Genomic DNA, 24,099 nt, shown 5'->3' with positions numbered 1-24,099 from the left:
AAGAGAAAGTGATACAAAAAAACCCATGGGTAGGGGACAGTGCACAGTTGGTGAAAGGACTGGTTAGTGCTATAGACACTGGCCTACACAGGGTAACTCTGATTTCTAAATGTGTATGTGCAGGCAGATGAGATGGACAGAGGGTGGAGAAGCCTAGGCTTCTGGAGAAAAGAGGTCACTGGTGCAGATGCAAGATCTGGGCACAGAAGTAAGCCATGAGTCCACTGGGCACTTATGTACCATATTAGTGGAAAACTCTAGAAGCAGAGGTTCTGTCAGCACAGTTCCTGAGGGTGAAGCCTTGTCATGGGAGAGGGGTAGCTACGTCATTGCCTAATGTGCATATGTGTGAGTGTGCAGGAATTGCGTTATAGCAGCAGAGTGGGGAGAGGAGTCTGCCCTCAGAACTCCATCCCTTTTAATCCTCAGTTCCCTCTGACCGTGGATGAGACCTATTATCACAAGACAATTCACATCGTGACAGCAGGTGTGTAAAAGAATAGAGTGTTTATTCCCCAAAAGACCCGCAGTATACCTCCAGTCGAGGCTGCTGTGATGTCTTTGTTCTAACACCAAATATATGCAGTTTGTTGAACACCAGCCAATTCATCAACAGCAACTGGGTGTTTAACATCTTAATTCTGACACCACCCAGAGTCGGCATAGACCCCACAAGTTCAGGACTCAGTCCTGCAACACTGTCCCCACTGCACATGCCTATCACAACCAATAGGGGCACATCTATGCATCTCAGCAGCTATCTATAAATCATAAGCTCCCATAACACTCTTTGTCAAGTTTAATAACTAATAAAACTACTCAAAGAACTTGACAAAACATTTCACCTATGTTTGCCAGGTTATTACAATAAATACAATTCAGAAAAAGCCAAATGCAAAAAATACATATGGCAAAGAAAAGTAGAAAAGAAAGACAGGGTGGGTAATGAGTCCTGGTAAAACAGTGACGTTTAAGAAAACTCTCTTATTCTTTGTGTTCTGTGAGACCGGCTTACTGCAAAGAAACACCTTTACCATTGATAGCTAGATGGTACATCCTCTTTTAGATATCACAGATTCACAGATTCTCCATATCCCCATTTGTTCCTCATAAACAATTAAATACTTTTGTCTTCAGAGTTCAGAAGAAAATACTTGTTATGCACAGTTTGCTTGTTTCTTTTTTCCCCCAGGCCCCTGGCCTCTGTTCCACCTTCAGTCTGAGTAAACATACAACCCCTCTTTATGCCCCTCCCAAGAACAGGCTGATTTCAGGGTGAAACCTTCTCTAATCTTGAATGGATTTTGTCACCCTCCACTGTGCCCTTCCTCTCCCACCCTTCTTTCTAATTTACCTTCCTCCTCCATTTCAAACACAGCTCTTTCCTGCCTAATATTTTAGATGTTTGCAGATATTATGCTTGGTGCTTCCACCATTGCAATACTCCTTTAGGTTAAAGTCTCTGAATTTATTTTATTTGAAAATATCTAGAAACAGCCCCAGGACAATAACAATTACACCCTCACAGAAAACATCTCGGTTCTCCTCCCATCTCAACTCTCACCGCATCTGCCTGTGAATCTCCACAGTTGAGAAGGCGACATACACTTGGACCCAACTCACAGGCACTGAGATAAATCTTATATGTGAGCGAAGCCAAAAGGAGAGATTTTGACTCTCATAGCCAGCCTTCGAGCAATGGGTAAGGTCCTGGGTCTTCTACTTGTATGAAGGTCAGAGGATTATAAAACCCATGCAGGTTGAATATACCCCTTGAGTGGTATAGAGAATGCTGTAACAGGCCCAGTACACAGATGAGATATAGACACCTGTATGGTCACACACCCAAAAGTAGAAATTGTCACATGCCCACATGTACATAATCCACAACTGAGCTTCTAAGCCTCACACCCATGGGCAGTCGGAATTTGGAGTTGTGACTCTCACAAGTGGATTCAGTCCACAGGTGAAATGGTGACTCTCCCACCAAGATTGCGCACAGCATTGAGGCTGTGACTCCCTTACCAGGACACAGCTTGGAGAAGGGCTTGGGGCTCCCACGTGAGGGTGCAGTCCACTGTTGGGATTGTGACTCATGTACTTGGACCCAACTCACAGGAGTTGTTGACTCTCCTACCTGGAGTGGAGAAATGTGTGGGTTTGGGGGTCTCGTTACTGGCCTTCCCACAGGTATAATTGTGACATACATCTAGAACCTTAGTGATTTGACAGTGCTTCTGTCTCAGCCCAGAGATATCTTGTGACTTAGACCTGGTATCAACACCTGGGTGATGTGATGATTTTGCCTAGACACTTCCCTCAAAGGAATTGTGATATATCTCTCTACCTCTCACCTAGGTGATATAAATCTTTTCCCCTACCTGGACCCTGCTCACAGGTAAGGTTATAACATATTGCTAAGCCTAGTACTTAAAGATGTGACTGTCCGATCCTGTTTGTGCCCTGCCCTCAAGAAGCATTGTGACATATCACTGAGCTCAGCAACAAGGTAATGTTGCTTATGTGTCGTCTGTCTGGGCTATGTGCACAGAGGGCATTGGGAAATATCTCTGGACCAATCACCTAAAAGAAGTGACTCTCCTCACTTGCCTGGACTCTGCTCACAATACAGATTTTCATAAATCACTGGGTACAGCACCTAGGTGATGGGGCTCTTCTTTCCTGGGCTCTTCCATCAGAGAAGATTGTGATGTTTTCTGAGCCCAGCACTCAAGTGAGGTGACTTGTCTCCCTGGGCCCTACCCACAGAGAGCATCGTGAAATATCTTTGGGATCATCACCTAGGTAATGTGAATCGCCTCTGCTTCATGGGCTTTGCACTCAAAAGTGCTTGTGATTTTCATGGGAAGCAGCACCCAGATGATTTGATTCTATTGGATGGGGGGCTGGGATCTGCCAACAGGAATAATTTTTACATATTGCTCAGCTAAACCCCTAGTTAATAGGACTCTTCTCTCCTATCTGGGACCTCCTTACAGTGTGTTTCGTGTCATATCTCTGGGCTGAGCACGGAGGAGTTGAGACTCCTTCCTTGGCACTCCCCAAAGGGAATATTATTACATATCTTTGGGCCCATCACCTAGGTGATGTGACTCTCCTCTCTTACCCGGAACCTTTTTACAGTTGGGATTGTAACATATTGCTGGGGCCAGCACCAGGTGATGTTATTCTTCTCCCAGGGCCCAGCCCACAGATGAAATCGTGGCATATCTCTGGACCATCACCTAGGTGATGTGGTTCTGCTCTTCTGCCTGGACACTTTCCACAAGAGGAATTGGGACATATTGTTGGGCCCAGCTCCCTGGTGATGAAACTGTCCTGCCTTGGCTTTGTGCACAGGGGGCACTGTGACATATTTCTTGGCCAAGCATTTGAGTGATATGACTCACCTGAATGGACCCTGCTTCAAGACAGGATTGTGACCCATCACTGGGCCAATCATGTGGGTGATGTGTTTCTGCTCTGTTGCCTGGACTCTGGCCAAAGTAAGAATTGTGACATACAGCTGACCCAGCACCCAGGTGATGTGACTCTTGTGTCTGGTACCTGCTCACAGGTGAAATTGTGACATATATATAGTCATAGGTTAAAGGTGAAATGATGACTCTCATACATGGGATCCAGCTAAGAGAAGAGATTTTGACCCTCATAGCTAGGGTTAAGGCAAGAGGCATGGACCTGGGTCTCCTACTTTAACAAACGTCATAGTGTATTATGACACCAAAGCACATTGCATAAAGCCCTCAGATGGTACAGAGATGTCATAACAGGACCCGCACAAAGGTGAGGTTGTGACTCTCATATGTACATCCAAGTGACAGTTAAAATTGTAACCCTCACACATGGACAGTACTCAGTGGTGAGGTCCTAAATCTCACGTGCAAATGCAATTCAGATTTGGAATTGTGACTGTCATACATAGATGCAGCCACAGGTGAGACAGTGACTCACTTTTGAACCCATCTCACAGGCACAGCAATCAAACTTATACCTGGGCCCAGTCAACAAGAGAAATTCACAATCCTGGACTTTTTCCAGCTAAAGGTATTAGAGTCAAACCCTCTTGTGGGTGGAGTCCAAGTATGCAAGTTAGTCACAACAGTGGAGTGAATCAGTGCACGAGGGCCCAAAGCTCACCTGAAGACTGTGTTTTAATAGGGGAATTACAGTCCCCACGTGTTCTAAATCGTGGTCTTGGAGTTATCATCCCATCTGTGGATTGGATTGCCTCATGAGGTTCACAATTCCAAATTTATGGCCTCTTGGCATGTGATTCAGAATCTCAACACTGGGCTCTATTCATGTCGGAGGGTGACAATCCTCACTTTTGACTGGGTGTGCATACAACTCCCACAATTTCACCTGTGTGATGAACTACATTATGGCATTTTTTGTAGCACTTGATGGCTTCATACAATGTACACAATGGTCAAAACACACCATGACCACCCTAAAGTTGAAGAACCAGGACCTTCATTGTCGCCCTAAGACTAACTACAAGAGTCACAGTGTTTTCAGGTATGAGTCATCATCCCACCTGTAAGCTGTGCTCATGTATATTTCACAGTTCCAACTGTGGGGAGAGACAAGATACATCACCTGGATGCTGGCCACAGATATGTCACAATTGCCACTTTAGCCAGGATCTGGGCAGCAGAGGAGAGCCCCATCACCTAGCTGATTGGCTCAATGAGAGGTCAAAGTCCCCCCTGGGAGCAGGGGCAAATCAGGAGGGTCTTATGACCTAGGTGCTGGAAACAGCAATGTGTCACATTGCCCTCTGTGGGCAGGGCCAAGGCAGGACACCTGGGAGCTGGGCCTGGTGATATGTCACAATGCCTCTTGGGGGCAGGTTCAGGCAGGAAGGCAGCGTTACATCACCTAGGTGATGGGCCCAGAGATATTTCACAATGCCTTCTCTAATTAGAACCCAGGCACAGAAGTTACATCATTTGCATTAAGGGCCCAGTGATATGTCACAATCTTAACCAAGGGCAGGGCCCAGGTAGGAAAGAAGTCACTTCACTTTGAGGATTTCCTCAGAGATATATCACAATTTCCCCTGAGAGCAGGGCTCATGCTGAAGAGGCACATAAATAAAGTGCATGGTCCAGGTATATGTGACAATTTCAACTGTACACGGGGCCCAGGCAAGAAAGTAAAATTAACCAGCTGCTGGGAAAAGGTATATGTCACAATCACACCTCAAGAAATGTTTAGGGATAAGATTCAAAATCCCACTGATGTCCTAGCTTCGCTTATGAAACTCAACGTATCTTGTGAGTTGCGTTGAAGTACTCAAGTCACAACCTCAACAGTGGACTTGATCTGTGCCTGAGCATCTGAACTCCTCTTGCAGACGTTATCCCAGTAGGGGAGTCACAGCCTCACAGGGGTGCTGAATCTTGGTGTGAGAGTCACCATCCTACCTGTGGACTGCATCCACATATGAGTCACAATTCCAACTTTTGACTGCCTCTGAGTGTGAGATTCAGAATATCATAAGGAGACTGGGTTTTTGTGGGAGGGTGAGAATTCTTACTGTCAGCTGGGTGTGCATATGAGAGTCACAATCTCACCTGTTTGCTGGTCCCTGTTATGACACTGTCTGTGCCACCTGATGGTTTCATATGGCATATGTGCACAATCTGCTTTTAGATTTTTGTGCCTTCCCAGGTATATGTTACAACCTCAAATATATGATTATGCCCATTGCCCTAAGACCAGGCATGACCATCAACATCTCTCCTGTTTGTTGGGTCCAGGTATGAGAACCATTTATGTTCCTGTGATCTGGGTACAGAAATGGGTCAACATCCCTCCTGTGCCTCAATCCACATGTGACAGGCACAATTCCAACAGTGGGCTATGTCTGTCAGTGAGGCTCAGGAACTCACTATTCTACTCTGTCCATGTGTATGGGTGACAATCGTAACAGTCAGCTGGGTGTTCATACAATAGTCACAATCTCAGCATTGTGCTGGGTCCTATTAAGACACTCACTGTACCATCTGAGGGCTTTACACAATATGTGTGCATGTGGTAATCGCCTGTTATTATTATTTTTTTAAAGTAGAAAACCCAGGACTTTATTTTTTGGCTTAAGCCTACCAATGAGAGTCAACAGCTCTCTTATTGGCTGGGTGCAGGTATAAGAGTCATCACTGGGCCTGTAAGCTGGGTACAGATATAACTCACCATCCGATCTTTGGCCAGATTCACATTTGACCGTCAATATTCTAACAGTGTATTGTATCCTCTTATGAAAGTTAGGACCTCACCAGTAAGTTTTGTCAATTTGTGAGGGAAACAATGCTAACTGTCATCTGGGTGTGCCTCTTGAGTCACAGTTTTACCTCTGTGCTGGCCCCTGAAATGACACACTCTATATCACCAAAGGGCTTTATAAAATGAATATTCATTTTGATCAAATGTATATATTACTACTAAGTAAAACCTAATACTAATAGGTTTGATTCATAAAATATTAGTGAACATGTATCACTGTAGTTAAAAGTAAGCAATTATTTAAATCCACTGTCTAAATGATTTTGATTATATTATTTGGTATTTTAATTGAGTGCCAGTATTCATGTAGCATAGAAAACCACCCATTTCTTTTTTACTATTTTGCCATTTTATAAAATATGACTGAAATTTTGGAGATATTTTATAGAAACTAGTCTTTTCTAAAAAAGATATAGACATCAAAAAATAGAGATATTAATGTCATATTATATACATAGTTTGCTCAACCCTACAGTAATTTGTAAAGTTGGTTTGTGTACACCAATCTGAGATTACCTAAAACATAATAATGTGTCTTTTTAATGTCATATTTAACATACAACAGTTCAAAATATATCCAGACAGACAGGAACTGTGGTGGCCACTTTAAAAAACAAATGTTGTAGCATGATACACTGTTCTGTGTATGTACAGATTGAAAACTGAACTTTGAAGTTTTTGAATCATAAACAGGAGCATTATTTGTGAGTCTGCACCTTAAATACATAAACCAAATACATAGTTTACTCTTGTTAATTTAAAATATACTGCATTTTAAAAATTCAAGTGTCAAAAACTTCATAAGCCATACAACTGTTAACTGCATTTTCAAAATATAAAACTTTAAAAAATGTAAACTAAACCATGACAGTTTAGTTGAAAAAAATGATTAATGACTTTTTTATTTGCACTTGTGTTCAGAATCAACTTTATTCATTTTGGAACAAACAGGAGATGATGTGGTGGTAACTTGCTGGGTGGTGACTGTGGTGGTATTTACTGTCCTAGGGATGGTGGGATCCAGTGGACCAGAATTGTGAGCACTTTACCACGTTCACTGCTGACCTTTCTGTGACTAGGATTCGTTTTCCAGACTCCGTCATCAACTCCATTTCTGTCGTGGTGTGAAGCATTTTGCACTGCTTTAGCATCTGTCTTTGATTTCTGCTAATTTTCTTTCACTTTTCATTTGTCTTATCCATCTGTGGTGGTTGCTTTGCTGTCCTACTTTGAGGAGTTTGGGCAGCTTCACCCTCAATTATATAATTATGTAGATATACAACCACAAATATAATTAACATATACTTGTATCTTCAGCTTGTGTAGGCCTTGACCTTGGCAAGCCCTCTTCCAGAATGTCATGCCAAATTATACTACCAGCATTATATGAGTAATAATTTATTTTCTAATTGTTTTTATTTTTCAAACCTTACAGTGTAAACTCTGTGAAAGCAGAGACCTTTCATGTCATTCACCACTACATTTGCAGTTTTTAAATTAAATAAATAAGTTCGATTTGATTTTGAAGCATTTATTTTCTTAAAACTAGCTGTGGTAGCCAGGTGCAGTGGCTCACACCTGTAATCCCAGCAATTTGGGAGGCCGAGGTGGGGGGATCACGAGGTCAGGAGTTCGAGATCAGCCTAGCCAACATGGTGAAACCCTGTCTCTACTAAAAAAAGTGCTCACTGAATAATTACTTGTCCAAACATCAATGTTTTTGCTCATTTGAAACACATAACAAAATAAATAACTGCTTTGACTTTAGAGTAATCCTCCATAATAAATATTCTTATTTAATGTAAAGTCTGGGATCTGTGCTTTAGTCCTTTTTTGTGTAAGTCCTGACACATTCAGACTTGAGTTTTGATTAAATACTTCCTCCCATTTATTCAGTCTGCAAAGTCTGTTTCCCTATAAACTCTATGGTGATTTTTAAGTTCTAAATTTTGGATAAAACTCTTTCCACATTTACCACAACTATAGATATTCTCTAGTATGAATTATCTTATGTCGAGAAAGGGTTGAGCATCGATTAAATAACTTGCCATATTCTTTACATATGTGGGGTTTCTCTCTAGTATGAATTATTTGATGTTGAGTAAGGCGTGAACTATAATTAAAGGCTTTGCCACATTCTTTGCATTTATAGGGTTTTTCCCCAGTATGAATTCTCTTTACATTTGTCAAGTTTTTCTCTGGTATGAATTCTCTGATGTTAATTAGGCATGACCTATGTTAAAGGCTTTGCTGCATTCCTTACATTTGTAGGGTTTCTCTCCAGTATGAATGCTTCGATGTCAAGTAAGGCGTGAACTACAATTAAAGGCTGGTTTTGCCACATTCTTTGCATTTACAGGGTTTTTCTCCAGTATGAATTCTCTGGTGGATAATAAGACTTGAGGGACGAGAAAAAGATTTGCTACATGATTTACATGTGTAAGTTTTTCTCTGGTATGAATTATCTGATGTTTAGTTAGGTACGACCTACAGTTAAAGGCTTTGCTGCATTCCTTACATTTGTAGGGCTTCTTTCCCGTATGAATTCTCTTGTGCCGAGTAAGGGCTGAAGACACTTTAAATGATTTACCACATTCCTTACATTTGTAAGGTTTCTCTCCAATATGAATTCTCTGATGCACAAGATTTGAAGAATAAGTAAAATATTTGGTACATGCTTTACATTTGTAAAGTTTTTCTCCAGTGTGAATTCTCTGATGTATAGTAAAATGTGAACTAGAATTGAAGGCTTTGTCACATTCTTTACATTTGTATGGTTTCTCTCCAGTATGAATTATTTGATGTTGAGTAAGGTATGAACGATGGTTAAAGGCTTTGTCACATTCTTTACATTTGTAAGGTTTCTCTTCATTATGGATTATCTTATAGTTTCTTAGACTTGACAATTTACTAAGGATTTTCTCACCATTATTATATCTGTGTGACTTTTCTCCAACATGGATTTTCTGAGGCTGAGTATGTTTTGATGACTGCATAAAAGTTTCTACACACTTGTTACATTTGGCAGACTTCTCTTGAATATGGATACTCCGATGGATATGGTTGGTGCATTCATGAAAGACTTTCTCACATTTTTTACATTTGTAATGGTTCTGTAGAAAATGAGTTTTCTGACGTCTTCTGGGGCTTATGCCTTGGCTTATGTTGTATCAGATTTATTGCACTGATTTTTCTCTGCAATACAAATATACTGGTAGAGACCTGCCTAAAGGCTGTCAAAATTTTATCATATGTGTGATATTTTCCCAAATTATCTATTTCCTGACTTGATTAATCAATGATGAATGAATGAAGACCTTTCTATATCAATCGCAAGCAGAATGAGGTATTATTTGTTGGTAAAACAAACTTTTAACAAAGGACCCATCAAATTGATCATATTTAGAAATCACCTCTTCATTTTTAAATCTTTTCTTTTCAGAAATATTTGACTGAACATTTACTCCAATTCTATGTTTTAACTGGTTTATAAGATTATTTGAAACGTGGACTAAGTCACTATTCAGATTTTCCAAATTTTCTTTCAAAGAAAAGGTATGTTTCAAAAATTGATGTTGACATTTAGTTGCAGAAACACATGGATTAGAAAAAGCAACTGACATAGATGGAGTTTCTTGTTTTTGACCTCTTATAGCAGTGACGTTTTTGTTACAGGTAGTTGTGCTACATTTTGTATGTCCATCACAACATCCGTTGTGACTGCCATACTTACCCTCACTTCCCCACTCTTAAGTGTAAATTCTGAGGGCCACAGCTCCCATATCTATCCAATATCAATTTTTGGAATGATGCTTCTATCCGCTTTTTTCTCAAGAGGCCTTGAGTATTATGAGAAAACATATCTGAAAGATACCAAAAGTTTTAAAAATTCCAATTATTAAATTCAGGTGAAAATACTTTATAAATGTAATATACAAAATTACACCACGTTGAGAACAACATGATAGTTGAATCAAAAACTTGAGGTCCCTTTGTTTTCTCAATTGATATATGAACTTAAATATATTAGCATGACTAAAGCCAGTTGAGTTTGCAGTGCCTAGGTGAACACAAAGCCAAGAATGGTCGCATTTAGAAGGAAGAAAATTTGTTGTATTTGTGCACCACAGCACAGTGCAGTTACACAGAAATGAATATTTTTAATCAATAATGAATATTTTTAATCAATAATTTGGTGTTTTCAAGTACTGAGAAGTCTTGTTTTAATCAGATTAAGTCTGGAGCTAGTTGACTGATTTTATTTTGTGTATGGTGTGTTTAAAATTTTCTAGTTTTAGCTAATATTGATTGATAATGGGTAAACGAATCTATTTTCTTGAAATCCCACTGGCCTATTAAATTGTTGATGACGTTTGGTTAATTTTTTTGTTTTGTTTTTTTGTTGTTGTTGTTGTTGTTTGTGTGTGTGTGTGTGTGTGTTTTTGTTTTTGAGACGGAGTTTCGCTCTGTCGCCCAGGCTGGAATGCAGTGGCACAATCTCTACTCACTGCAACCTCTGTCTGCTGGGTTCAAGTGATTCCCTTGCTTTCCAAGTAGCTGGACTATAGGCTCGTGCCACCACGACCGGCTAATTTTTTTTTTTTTAATGTATTTTTAGTAGAGACGGGGTTTCACCGTGTTAGCCAGGATGGTCTCCATCTCCTGACCTCGTGATCTGCCCGCCTCGGCCTAAGTCTCAGGGATTGCCTGGGGAACCCCAACATAATGATGTCAACTGTGAAGCATACTGGGTAAAAGAAAAAAAAAAAAAAACATAAAAAGCTGAAAACACCATGGCTTGAATTTGGTGGGAAGCAGTCTCTGGAATCATAAACAGTTGTGCCAACATGACTGAGCAAGAATGACACGTGTCTAAGGATTATTAAGAGAAATGTTTACAAACATGTAAGTATTTATTCCCAATCTTATTATAGTAGCAATATCCTTTTCTGTAATGTCCAGTTCCCCAAGCTAGGGGTGTCATAGACAAACTAAGACAAGTGTCCCAATATGTTGTAAGTAGTCAGTTTCTAAATTTAACAAACTTGGAATAATATTATGAATTTCATTGAACTCTGTTTCATGCATAAATCTCACTGAAAGGCAATGTCCAGTAGCTATTTCCCTCAGTCTTTCCTGGGATTTTTCTGTTGCTTGATTCAAAACCAACCTTCTTTGAATCCTACTCATTTTTAAAGCCCGAGATGTAATAAGAGCAAGAGAGAAGAAATGAAGCCAAGTTAGTCGAAGTCTATTATATTTGCTTTCACAAATGAACCAAAAACCACACAAGCTAAACAGTGCATTTAAAATTCAACCTAAATTCAATGGTAGCAGTCAAAACCATATGCAAAAGTAAGCAAAATCATGATTTAGAAACCCTTAGTCTGTTATTCTGGAAAAAAATAATAAAATTCTTATTTGGCATATTTTAGAAATTATAAATACATTAAATATGACAAAACATAACACATTGATTATAATATATTTGAAACATGAGTGGTTTTATTTTTATTCTTAAATAATTACTATAATATATTTAGAAAAGACATTCAGTGAAAAATACTTATAGCCACCATGTATGAATTAAATCAGCCCTGGAGGAAATAGTACTTTGATTAATAATAAATATTGAAGCTCTAAGGCTGTAAAATAATTTATTCTGGGGATACAGCTAATGACACTAATCAAGCTCAAATATGTTTAAGAATTTTGATTTTCCCACTGCTGACAATATTGATGAAACAGTTTAGTATTAGTCCAGAGTTGATCGTTGGAAATAAATCAAGACAAGTACTATTGAGGCAGGATAGGTGGTCAAGAAAGTCACCACGTCCTCAGGATGCAGCAACCATGGTGATTGCATGGTGACTGCATATCATCAACACAATAAGCCAAAGTATTTGCATTGTATTCCAGCTGATTTAAGCAAAGCTACCTCCAGTAGGAAATTTTCCCTGTAGACAGCATGCAAACTTTGATTTTACCTGTCAACATACTGACCATTTACTTATTATAATAGTGTAAAACACACTCGTGAGTGGAGATTTAAGATGCTAATGAGGCATATGACATATGAACAAGCATGTACACCCACTGTGTATGTGCACCAAGAGGACAACCCAGAACATGCTTACTAGTAACACCTCTTCCCATCTCCTAATAATTATATAAGACTCCCATGGAGTCTCCCTAGTTACAATTTTTACTGTCTCATTTTTTGTGTGTGTGAACATTACCATAATTTATTTTTTTTATTATACTTTAAGTTCTAGGGTACATGTACACAACATGCAGGTTACATATGTCTACATGTGCTATGTTGGTGTGTTGCACCCGTTAATGCATCATTTACATTAGGTATATCTCCTAATGCTATCCCTCCCCCATCCCCACACCCCACAACAGGCCCCGATGTGTGATGTTTCCCACCCTATGTCCAAATGTTCTCATTGTTCAGTTCCACCTGTGAGTGAGAACATGCGGTGTTTGGTTTTCTGTCCTTGCCATAGTTTGCTCAGAATGATGGCTTCCAGCTTCACCCATGTCCCTACAAAGGATAAGAACTCATCAATTTTTTATGGCTGCATAGTATTCCATGGTGTATATGTGCCCCATTTTCTTAATCCAGTCTGTCATTGATGGACATTTGGGTTGGTTCCAAGTCTTTGCTATTGTGAATAGTGCCGCAATAAACATACATGTGCATATGTCTTTATAGCAGCATGATTTATAATCCTTTGGGTATATACCCAGTAATGGGATAACCAGGTCAAATGGTATTTCTAGTTCTAGATCCTCGAGGAATCACCACACTGTCTTCCACAATGGTTGAACTAGTTTACAGTCCCATCAACAGTGTAAAAGTGTTCCTATTTCTCCACATCCTTTCCAGCACCTATTGTTTCCTGACTTTTTAATGATCCTATTCTAACTGGTGTGAGATGGTATCTGGTTGTGGTTTTGATTTGCATTTCTCTGATGACCAGTGATGATGAGCATTTTTTCATGTGTCTGTTGGCTGCATAAATGTCTTCTTTTGAGAAGTGTCTGTTCATATTCTTTGCCCACTTTTTGATGGGGTTGTTTGATTTTTTTCTTGTAAACTTGTTTAAGTTCTTTGTAGATTCTGGATATTAGCCCTTTGTCAGATGGGTTGATTGTAAAAATTTTCTCCCATTTTGTAGGCTGCCTGTTCACTCAGATGGTAGTTTCTTTCACTGTGCAGAAGCTCTTTAGTTTAATTAGATCCCATTTGTCAATTTTGGCTTTTGTTGCCATTGCTTTTGGTGTTTTAGTCATGAAGTCTTTGCCCATGCCTATGTCCTGAATGGTATTGCCTAGGTTTTCTTCTAGGGTTTTTATGGTTTTAAGTCTAACATTTAAGTCTTTACTCCATCTTGAATTAATTTTTGTATAAGGTGTAAGGAAGGGCTCAAGTTTCAGCTTTCTACATATGGCTAGTCAGTTTTCCCAGCACCATTGATTAAATAGGGAATCCTTTCCCCATTGCTTGTTTTTATCAGGTTTGTCAAAGATCAGATGGTAGTAGCCCAAAATCTCCTTAAGCTGATAAGTAACTTCAGCAAAGTCTCAGGATACAAAATCAGTGTGCAAAAATCACAAGAATTCCTACACACTATAACAGACAAACAGAGAGCCAAATCATGAGTGAACTCCCATTCACAATTGCCTCAAAGAGAATAAAATACCTAGGAATTCAACTTATAAGGGATGTGAAGGACCTCTTCAAGGAGAACTACAAACCATTGCTTAACAAAATAAAAGAGGACACAAACAAATGGAAAAACATTCTATGTTTTCACGATACGAAGAATCAATGTCGTGAAAATGACCATACTGCCCAAAGTAGTTTATAGATTCAGTGCCATCCCCATCAAGCTACCAATGACTTTCTTCACAGAATTGGAAAAAACTACTTTAAAGTTCATATGGGACCAAAAAAGAGCCTGCATTGCCAAGACAATCCTAAGCCAAAAGAACAAAGCTGGAGGCATCATGCTACCTGACTTCAAACTATCCTATAAGGCTACAGTAACCAAAACACCATGGTACTGGTACCAAAACAGAGATATAGACCAATGGAACATAACAGAGCCCTCAGAAATAATACCACACATCTGCTGTCTCATTCTTATAAACCGTCTGCCATGAATCCTTTTTCTCTCAGAATGTACTGGCTATTCTGCACCTAACTTTTAAAATAGTCTTCCTCCTTTGCAACAAATTACTCTATGCCGCATCTCCTTTGTTGTGTTTCTCTCATTTAAATATTTTTAACTAAAAACACAACAACAACAACAAAAAACTCCAAGGTCTCCAATGACCAACATTCTAATCACGCTTTGTTTTGTATTTTTTATTATTAACATTTTTTCTCTGATATGTTAGTATTCACATTTTAAACACAACCAACTTGTACTGAAGTCTACTATATAACACTGCAAAATTGAAACTTTAAATAATCAGAAAATGATTTGTCATAAAAGCATGTGTATTTCTCAAGTTTAAGCTTTATCACACTTTCTATTCAAAATTTTAAAAACATTTCTGACACAAATTCATTTATCAAATGTAATATTTAATAATTTGGGTTCAATTCCAATATGATTTATATTCAAGTTTATTGTTTTATTACTCCTAACTAAATTTGGCTTTCCAAATGAAGGAAAAACTGAACCATGTTTTCAAAGGTTCAAGGGATTTAAGCTTACAAGCATCAAATGCTCTGTAGCAAAATAAATAAAACTACATCTTTTACCAATAATATTTTCAATAGCTTTATGTCTGAGCACTTAAGCATCAAGGACAAGACTCTGGATGATGTGTAGTGCATATTTAAATTGTTAAAGTAGAAAATGATCATCAGAGTCCAATAAGTGAGGGATACAGCAACATAATACTTAAAACCATTCAGGGTATGTTTGACAAACAAGAAGGTTGCATAGGATCTGCATTGCATTGCACTACTAATGTATTCTCTCTCTCTCTCTCTCTCTCTCTCTCTCTCTCACTCACTTTAGTCTTTATTCTCAACTTTACAATCAACACACACACAGAATAAGAACAATTAACTCGTTTTCCTGAAAGGCAGTGTTTTCTCTTTTTTCACATGTGTTCCACATTGCTGTTGAAGTGCATCCTCTTTCATTAGAAGATTACCTGTGTGAATTTGAATAGATGGACACTAGAGAGGACCAGCTCAGCACACTCACCTAACTTTCCCTTTGCTTTTCATCCAATTGAAATGACTTTGAAGAGTGAAAATAAAGTGTTAATTAAGCAGATAGTTTTACATGGAAAAAGGTTTGTCAACTGTTTGAAAATGACATTCCATGGACTATAACTTTTAAATGTAAAATTCATAACATAAATACTGTACAACAAAATAGAATAGAAATGATGGAGTTGGCCACAGAAAACAGACAAAGCTGTTTCATAGCAATATAGAAAAATAGATATCTACTGTCAGAGGAAGGTAACATTTGAGAGATGTTTTCTAAGAATCTAAAATTATTTTTAGTTTTAGTTTCTTTTTTTTTTTTTTTTTTTTTTTGAGACGGAGTCTCGCTCTGTCACCCAGGCTGGAGTGCGGTGGCCGGATCTCAGCTCACTGCAAGCTCCGCCTCCCGGGTTCACGCCATTCTCCTGCCTCAGCCTCCCGAGTAGCTGGGACTACAGGCGCCCGCCACCTCGCCCGGCTAGTTTTTTTTTTTGTATTTTTTAGTAGAGACGGGGTTTCACCGTGTTAGCCAGGATGGTCTCGATCTCCTGACCTCGTGATCCGCCCGTCTCGGCCTCCCAAAGTGCTGGGATTACAGGCGTGAGCCACCGCGCCCGGCCCAGTTTTAGTTTCTATAAAAAATGTTTTTAAGTAATTTTAATTCCAAAAAATTTAAATGCATGCTTTGTCAGCTTAGTTTTTCTGAAGAATTTAAACAGAATAGAGTAAAACAATACATATTAAAAAATCAGCCAGGCGTGGTGGCTCCTGTAATCCCAGCACTTCGGGAGGCTGAAGTGGGCGGATCACCTGAGGTCAGGAGTTAGAGACCAGCCTGGCTAACATGGTGAAACCCTGTCTCTACTAAAAATACAAAAAAAAAAAAAAAATTTACCTGGGCGTGGTGGCTCACACCTGTAATCACAGCTACTAGGGAGGCTGATGCAGGAGAATCACTTGAACCCAGGAGGCCGAGGTTGCAGTGAGCCAAGATTGTGCCATTGCACTCCAGCCTAGGTGACAGAGCAACACTCTATCTCAAATTAAAAAAACAAACAAACAACAACAACAACAAAAAAAAACACAGGAACTTTACTGGTAATAGATTAGTTTAATTTTCAGATCAAAAGAGTAAATTTTACAAAATTCTATGCTGACCAATTTGATCAGAAGCCTCTTTCTCACCACTGGGAGAAATGAAACAAAGAGGCAGCTTTCATGTTAGGTAGAAGAGAAAATAACTACCAGGGCTAATTATTATTTCACTAATCAATATTGATTTTCCTTACTGTTTTGTCTCCAATTATGTTACTAATGAAGTAATGGCCTTAATCCAAGTATTTTTTTAAACTTATTTTTCAATCCATCATAATATTAACCAAAAAGAAGGCATCAAAATCAAGGTATTTAACAATTATAATTTATATTTTAAAATTAAAACTATTCCTGGAAATAAAAAAGGGTAGGAAAAAAGATAAACACAAATGAAAGAGAAGGAAGTGGATTACTCACAATAGCTAAGATAAAAATCAAGTATCCATCAACAGGTGAATGGATAAAGAAAATGTGGTATATTTACACAATGGGACGCTAGGAAGTTGTTATTTGCAACAACACTGATGAACCTGGGAAATATTGTGCTACATGAAATGAGTCAGCACAGAAAAAAAAATATCATATGATCTCATTTCTATGTAGAGTGTAAAAAAATTCATAAAGGCAGAAAGTAGAATGATGATTGCCTGGAGTTGGGGGTGGAGGAGATATTGGTCAAAAGTAATGGATCTTCTTTACAACTCTTACTTTAACAAATAAGTTATTCTCCTCTCAGTTTTGATTCACCAGGGAATTAAATCATATCCTGAAGAATCAAAACTGAAGAAATAATACATCTGTTAAAGCAATGCAGGTTGTATACTAATATTTCAGAGGCTTAGCAAAATAATTTTTTCTGCTGACATAACCATCCCCTACTTTTTTTTCTGGTTAAGATGACTTCTTCATGATATTTTTGGGATATCTTCTTTCGTTTTATATCTGCATCCTCCTCTTTCTTCAGTCAATAAATAAAGGAGATACAGAAAAGACTCATTTGCTTCTTATCCACACAATCACTTCACTCAGTATTAGTCAATGTGGGTAGAGCTGACAATTGCAGCTTCTTGGCAGAATGGACACTTCTCAGCAATAAACAACACACTAAAAAACAATTTTTTTCACCAAAAGCTAATGTATGTTAAACAAAATATTAAAATTTGTCAGTAATAAAATGTTTGTGGTGAAATAAATATTCATTATTGAGCTCAGGTAATATTTGACCCAAAGCTAGCAAATACACAGCAGAAAAAGAGAATATTGTGAATGAAGTTATTCTGTTACTAAAAGTAAAAATATAACTTCATACAAATATCTATATTTGTAGAACTATACATGTAGAACTCATCTATAGTTCTACAACAAATGCTTCTTATTAAAAATTGTATTTCACAGAAGAATTCAATTTATATTACCCTCCTTCACTATTTCAGTGCATTCACCACTTTACACAAGTGAAAAACAGGCCAGCTGGTTCCAGAAAGCATGTGGTGCTATTGCTACTTTAACGATAATGATGATGAAGAGCATTTGTTTGGGTGGTACTCCTATGCCAAACACTGTTATTTGGCCCAAAGTATTGGTTTTAAATTTTTCTCTAAATTAACTAATAAAATTCTCACCAAAGACTTGATCTCATTCAAATATGTTTTATAAAATTTGGTTGACATTTAAGTGTCTCTGACTTACCCGGAATATTAAATTTTCCATGAATCCAAATTGAGCACTAGAAATAAAGTATTTTACTAAAAGCCTTTTTGAGGATTCATGATTTTTTTTAATATGGAAGAAATGCATTAACCATATTCCCAGCAATCACTCTGCACACAGCATTCTCAGTTCCCAGTGTTTACTCTGAGTTACTTAGGGATAATTGGTATCTCTGTAGACAGGTAGAAGAAAGTGCTAACTGGAGGTGCAGCACATTGCACATAAATGCTTTTCACCTGCACATATTGGGGGTTGAATTTAATTGGGCTGCCAATTGCATGGCTAGATACTTACTGAATATAGTCATACTATTTATTTATTTATTTATTTATTTATTTATTTTGGTCAGCTAAAGGTTTCTGTTACCCATTAGTTTTACAGAATTATTTGCTTGACTGAAAAATAAATATTTTTACTCTATACTGAGACACTAAATTTTCAACCTTCAATTTTCAATGTTAAACCAATCAGAGAAGAGAAATTTGTGTATGTAGAATGCATTTTTTTTTTGGCCTATCAAAATTCTTCTTGTATTGCATTGGAAACCCTAAGAAGCCACCTAAAAAATATTCCCTTCAAATCCTTTTGGCAGTATTTTAGATTTAGAAGGTCAAAAACTTAATGATTGAGCAAAACCAAAATATTTTCTTTGCTTTTTGTCAGTAATCTAGCCATTTAAAAAAACATGGCTATTATGCCAAGCCATTCAAAGATGTGAATTTGATTTTCATAATATCTTTTATTTGTTTACAATTATAAATTACAAACATGTTTTATGGTTTTTCTTATTTTTTAAAAAAAGTTATTTTTAGTCAACTTATTCCTTTTATTTACCATCAGTTTGCTCTGACAGAATAAATTACAAACTATTGTTTTGCTTAATCCTTTTAACCACCATGTCAGGCAAACAGGTTGGAGGGTATTAGCTCCCATTTTTAGACAAGAGTGGAAACACTGTACCCATATTTAGTGTAAGACAGCTGGGATATAAGCCTTGGGCTTCCATAGTCATACCTGCTTTTTCCATAAGTTTGTAATACATCATTTTAAAGTAATCTGATTTCACAATGTTTTACAGTATAAGAGTAACATCTATAGCATCTCTTCTTGGCAGGTTACCTCTGGAGAGAATCAATCTAATTACCTCATAAGTGGGCATATTTTAAGGCAGTTATACCTCTAACTTGATTTCCCAGCTATGCTTGAGGGTCCCAGGTGTCAAAATTGCAGCCAAACTGATCTGAAAGGAGCAGGGAATAGAATGGTCAAGCATGTTTCCAAGTTTAACCTAGGCCTGGCACATCCTCACCAATTGCTCAGATGGCAAGTGGGGGGTAACTAAGTGAAGACAGTAGCAGGAACTTCAGACCCACTTGGGGTGGACACTGATGAAAAACACAAGCACTATCAAACCCACTGTTTTCAGGGTTAAAATCCCCAGATACCCAGTTGCTGGTCTGCTAGCTACTATGTCATTACCAGCAGGACAAGGGGTAATACTTCTGGAAACTAGAATATGCAAGGAACAAATTAAGCTGCCTGCCTGTCTGGGGCCTACAAAGCCAATCAGTGCTAATTTCATTTATGCCAAACGAAGAAAATTGTTAATTCCTTCCTGATTTGTGTTTTAAGGGAGAGTGCTGATCATCAGAAAAACCAGATAATTCTATCCTGAAGCCCAGGGGGAGAAATAGTGGGCATTTCTGAGTTACAGATGGTGCAGGGGGCAACACTGTCTGCCAACATGAAGGGAAAAAGCTATCTTGGTAAACTTTGGTCTTCTACAGGACATGGAACAAGAGTAGCAAGATCAGGGTCTGCATGACATATACTGATTAAGAGCAGGACTTCCTCACATAAGGTACACAAGGGCCAGGTGCGGTTGCTCACACCCGTAATCCCAGCACTTTGGGAGGCAGAGGCGGGTAGATCACTTGGGGTCAGGAGTTCGAGACTAGCCTGGCCAACATGGTGAAAACCCTGTCTCCGCCTCTACTAAAAATACAAAAATTATCCAGTCATGATGGCACATGCCTGTAATCCCAGCTACTTGGGAGGCTGAGGCAGGAGAATCACTTTAACTCACAAGGTGGAGGCTGCAGTGAGCTGAGATCATGCCACTGCACTGCACAGAGTGAGACTCCATCTCAAAACAAAGACAAAAACAAAAAACAAAACAAACAAAACCGGTAAAGAGCACAGGTAATTGAGAAAGGTCTAAACACCATAGAACTGCAAGCAACATTTTGAGTTTATACATGTTTTTCTGGTGAAGGAGTCCCCATTCTCAAATCTTGAGCTTTTAGGAAAAAGTACTAAACCAGTTTCAGGTTAGAATACAAAAGTCACCAGATACACTTAGAGCCAGTCAAGTCTGAGAGCTCTCAAAGCCATCACTGAAAAGTTAGAACATAGACTTACAGCAGAGACAAATGAATATTTACTTTTGTGTCTTTCTTCCTATATGTATGTCATGTATTTTTCAAAACAAGTCCCCAGGAATCTCCAGATTCAATTACGTCCCTGTGCTTGGTTGATTGCTGCAGGAGTCTTAGGGAGCTTGTACAAATGTTAGAGTTACTCATTTACCAACATTAAACCCTAGAATAGAAGATGGAACAAAGCAGGACTCCTTCCTCCATAGAATATGCTGCTTTCAGATAAGGTGGCAGCCAATGTGGAAAACTCTAGAATTTTCCTTGGAACTGGACTGTGATGAGAGTTACTTGCCGTGAATATAAGCTACTGTCTTTTCTTTGACCCTTCCTTTCCAGTTTTTGAAGATAAACTGGAAAATAATCTTCTCTGAATATACTTGATACAAATTCTCCAAAAAGCCAAAAACATGCTTCCATTTCATTGATAAAAATTCACTGCAGTTTTGGCAAATGGGTCTAGTTCAGCTGACGGGTAAGCTGCTTGATGTGTTCACCTCGATACCCAGGTGTGCCCATTTCCTTGAGGAAGCCTGTTCTATTTTTGGTAGCATGACAGGCCACTGAGAGGTGGAAAGGGCACAAGAACCATGAGATCTCCTGGAAATGCTTCTTTGGAAAGGCAATTTCATTACTAGTCTTCCAAGCAAATGACACCAAACTTCCCCAGATGCTCCTCAATCACTGTGTTGTCTGTCAGAAGGATGGTCTTATTCTTGACCTTGGCTTGTCCACGTTTCAAAATGAGATCCTGGACAGACTTCAGATTTGGAAATCCCCAGGTCCCATAAGGTCCCACTATATAAGCTTCCACTATAAGCAGATTTTTAGGTTCTGGGTGGGGGTGACTTTTACAAACACACCTCTAAAAATTTTCTTTAGGCGAAGACTTGCAATGGTTCTCTGCACCAGTAAACTGACGCCATCAATCCTTTTGATGCATACAACAAAGGCCAAGGAATGTTTATCTGGCAATTCCAAGGCAGGAGGTTTCACTTCTAGTAATCTGAGACACACCTGCTTTGACAAAAAAAATCCCTAAATAAGAAACGATTGTTTCAAACCAATAGATGAATACATTAATATATCTAAATTAATTTTCTTAAATGTGGTATAGATACACAATGGAATACTATTTAGTCTTAAAAAGGGGTAAATCTTACTATTTAAAACAATATAGATAAATTTGGAGGACACCATGCTAGACGGAATAAACCTGACAAAGAAAGACAAATACTGCATGATCTCATGTATATGTAGAATCTAACAAAGTTTAACTCAAAAAAGTAGAAAGTGGAATAGTGGTTATTAGAGGCTGGGAGTGGTGGGAAGAAAATAAGAAGTTGTTGATCAAAGGGTACAAGGTTTCAAATAGGGAAAATAAGTTTTGAGATCTATTACACAGCAGCATGACTCTAGTAAACTGTACTGTATTATATATTTCAAAATAACCGTGAGTAAATTTCAAATGTCTCACCACAAAAAATGATTGCTAAGTGAGCTGATAAATGTTATTTAATATGGCTTATTTCATATTATATACCTATATTAAAACATCCCATTGTATCCCATAAATGTATGCATCTTTAATTTGTCAATCTAAAATACTAGTAATTAAAAAAAAAAGAGAGAGAAAAACTTTAAGAAATTAGACTAGAGAAAAAATGTTTTTTCCTCTTAAAATTCCAGGAAACATACACATATATATTTTTATTTCAACTGGCTTGCTCATTTCGTGATGTAGGTAAGTAAACTTTTAATATCATGAATAGTCTGAACCCAACACTCAGGAATCAAATGTTGATTTTTTATGTTCAAAACAATATAATACTTTAAAAGACTCTAAAGCAACTCTTTAAAATTCTCTAAATATCTAAATAAATAATTTCCTTCACTTGTTAGAGAAGAAAAGTTATTTGAATTTATATTTTTAAACTACATTTAAATTTAACAAATGAACATAAGGAATTTATTCAATAGATGAAAAAAGAGTTTGCCTCCTTCTCTAATTTTAAAATTGACAAACATCCAGTATTTAAATACTTATTTGTCTAGTGTTACTGGAGTGTGAATAGTACTCAATAAGAAATCTTTTCATATTTATACCCATGTCATATATGAATATATGGGAATTTGCCAACCTCTATTTTACCACAGACTGAATAAGAATGAAAACGGGTTACAAACTACTAATGTGGCCACCTTGTTTTCAGGATTAGCATTTATCATGATCTAACAGAATCAACAAATAAGAGCTTATAAATTGTCCATACACTTGCTATGTGCTGTGTACTCTTCTGGCACCTTTATTTGCATTAATTGCTTCCATTTTACCAAAACCCTAGGATTTGGGCAGTATTATCCTCGGTGTACAGCTGAGGAGTCAAGCACAGACAGGACATAAAACTATTCAGGTCATACAGCCCATAATTGGCTGACCTGGGACGCAATCAGGAACCACCTGATACTGAGTTTCAGTCTTAACCATTATGCCAAACACACTCTAATCCAATGCTTGTTTTCATTCCTGACTTCGCATTTCGGCTTTAAATTTTCTAATTTAGTAGAAATAAAGAGAAATTTAAATACCATTTTTTAACCCTTAGCTAGTATGTAGAACTTGATTTTCAGTTTAAAGTAGTTATTATTAAGTCTAAAACAAATACTTTGGTAGATTAATTCTAACAATGGCATCCCTCTTCTGACTTAAAAAGGCAATAATTTTATTTTTAAAATATATTGAATTTTTATATTAAAACGTAAAATGAGCCTCATTATATAGAATATTTGTAGTCTGCATACACATCATTATCCATTGAGTGATCTAGTTTCTGAAAGTTTCAAAACCACTAATATAAAAATACCTTTGTTGAATAATTAAGTTTTCTCAGTGACTAAAATAAAATAGATTGGAATTACTGGTCAGTCACAATGTGGTTTCAAATGTTATTTACTGAACACGTGAAGTTTTTTTAAAAAACTCACTTTAACAAATTATTTCATTGCTTTTTCACATCTATTAAAAAATCAAAATTTCTGTTACTTGAAATCTATAAATTTTATTCAGATATAATCATAGTATTAATCTTAAAGGATCTCTATACTTAGGATTATGGAAAGCCTATTCTCTATTTATACTTAGAAAATAAACTACTGCTTTCAGGTAAACCAAGTGAGGCAATTGTAACTCAAAATCATAAGCTATTAAAATATTAATACTATCATCCAGATGAAATTTTATGTATCTGCATGTTCAAGTTGTTTAACTTAATAATTCAGAAACTACATTTTATAAGCTATAAAAAA

General features: G+C 37.6%; 1 protein-coding gene and 2 pseudogenes across 1 annotated transcript in view; all 3 read right to left on the bottom strand.

The window, feature by feature from the left end:
• Positions 1-7,220: 7,220 nt before the first annotated feature.
• The window catches only part of LOC102127491 (uncharacterized), a 68,695-nt gene continuing 51,816 nt past the window's right edge, over positions 7,221-24,099 (bottom strand). Inside the window, exons 6-7 of the mRNA XM_074026997.1 lie at positions 8,698-9,191; positions 7,221-8,607 (exon numbers count right to left, since the gene is read on the bottom strand). Of these exons, the coding sequence (XP_073883098.1) occupies positions 8,532-8,607; positions 8,698-9,191 (570 nt within the window). The 3' untranslated portion in view covers positions 7,221-8,531. The remainder of the gene's footprint in view (positions 8,608-8,697; positions 9,192-24,099) is intronic.
• Positions 9,659-10,305, bottom strand: LOC123570512 (zinc finger protein 519-like; annotated as a pseudogene).
• On the bottom strand, positions 20,938-23,281 carry LOC123570483 (ribosomal protein uL30-like; annotated as a pseudogene).

This window comes from Macaca fascicularis, chromosome 20 (genome assembly GCF_037993035.2).
Source record: "Macaca fascicularis isolate 582-1 chromosome 20, T2T-MFA8v1.1".
Taxonomy (NCBI): Eukaryota; Metazoa; Chordata; class Mammalia; order Primates; family Cercopithecidae; genus Macaca; species Macaca fascicularis.
This window is presented reverse-complemented; position numbering and strand designations above follow the sequence as displayed.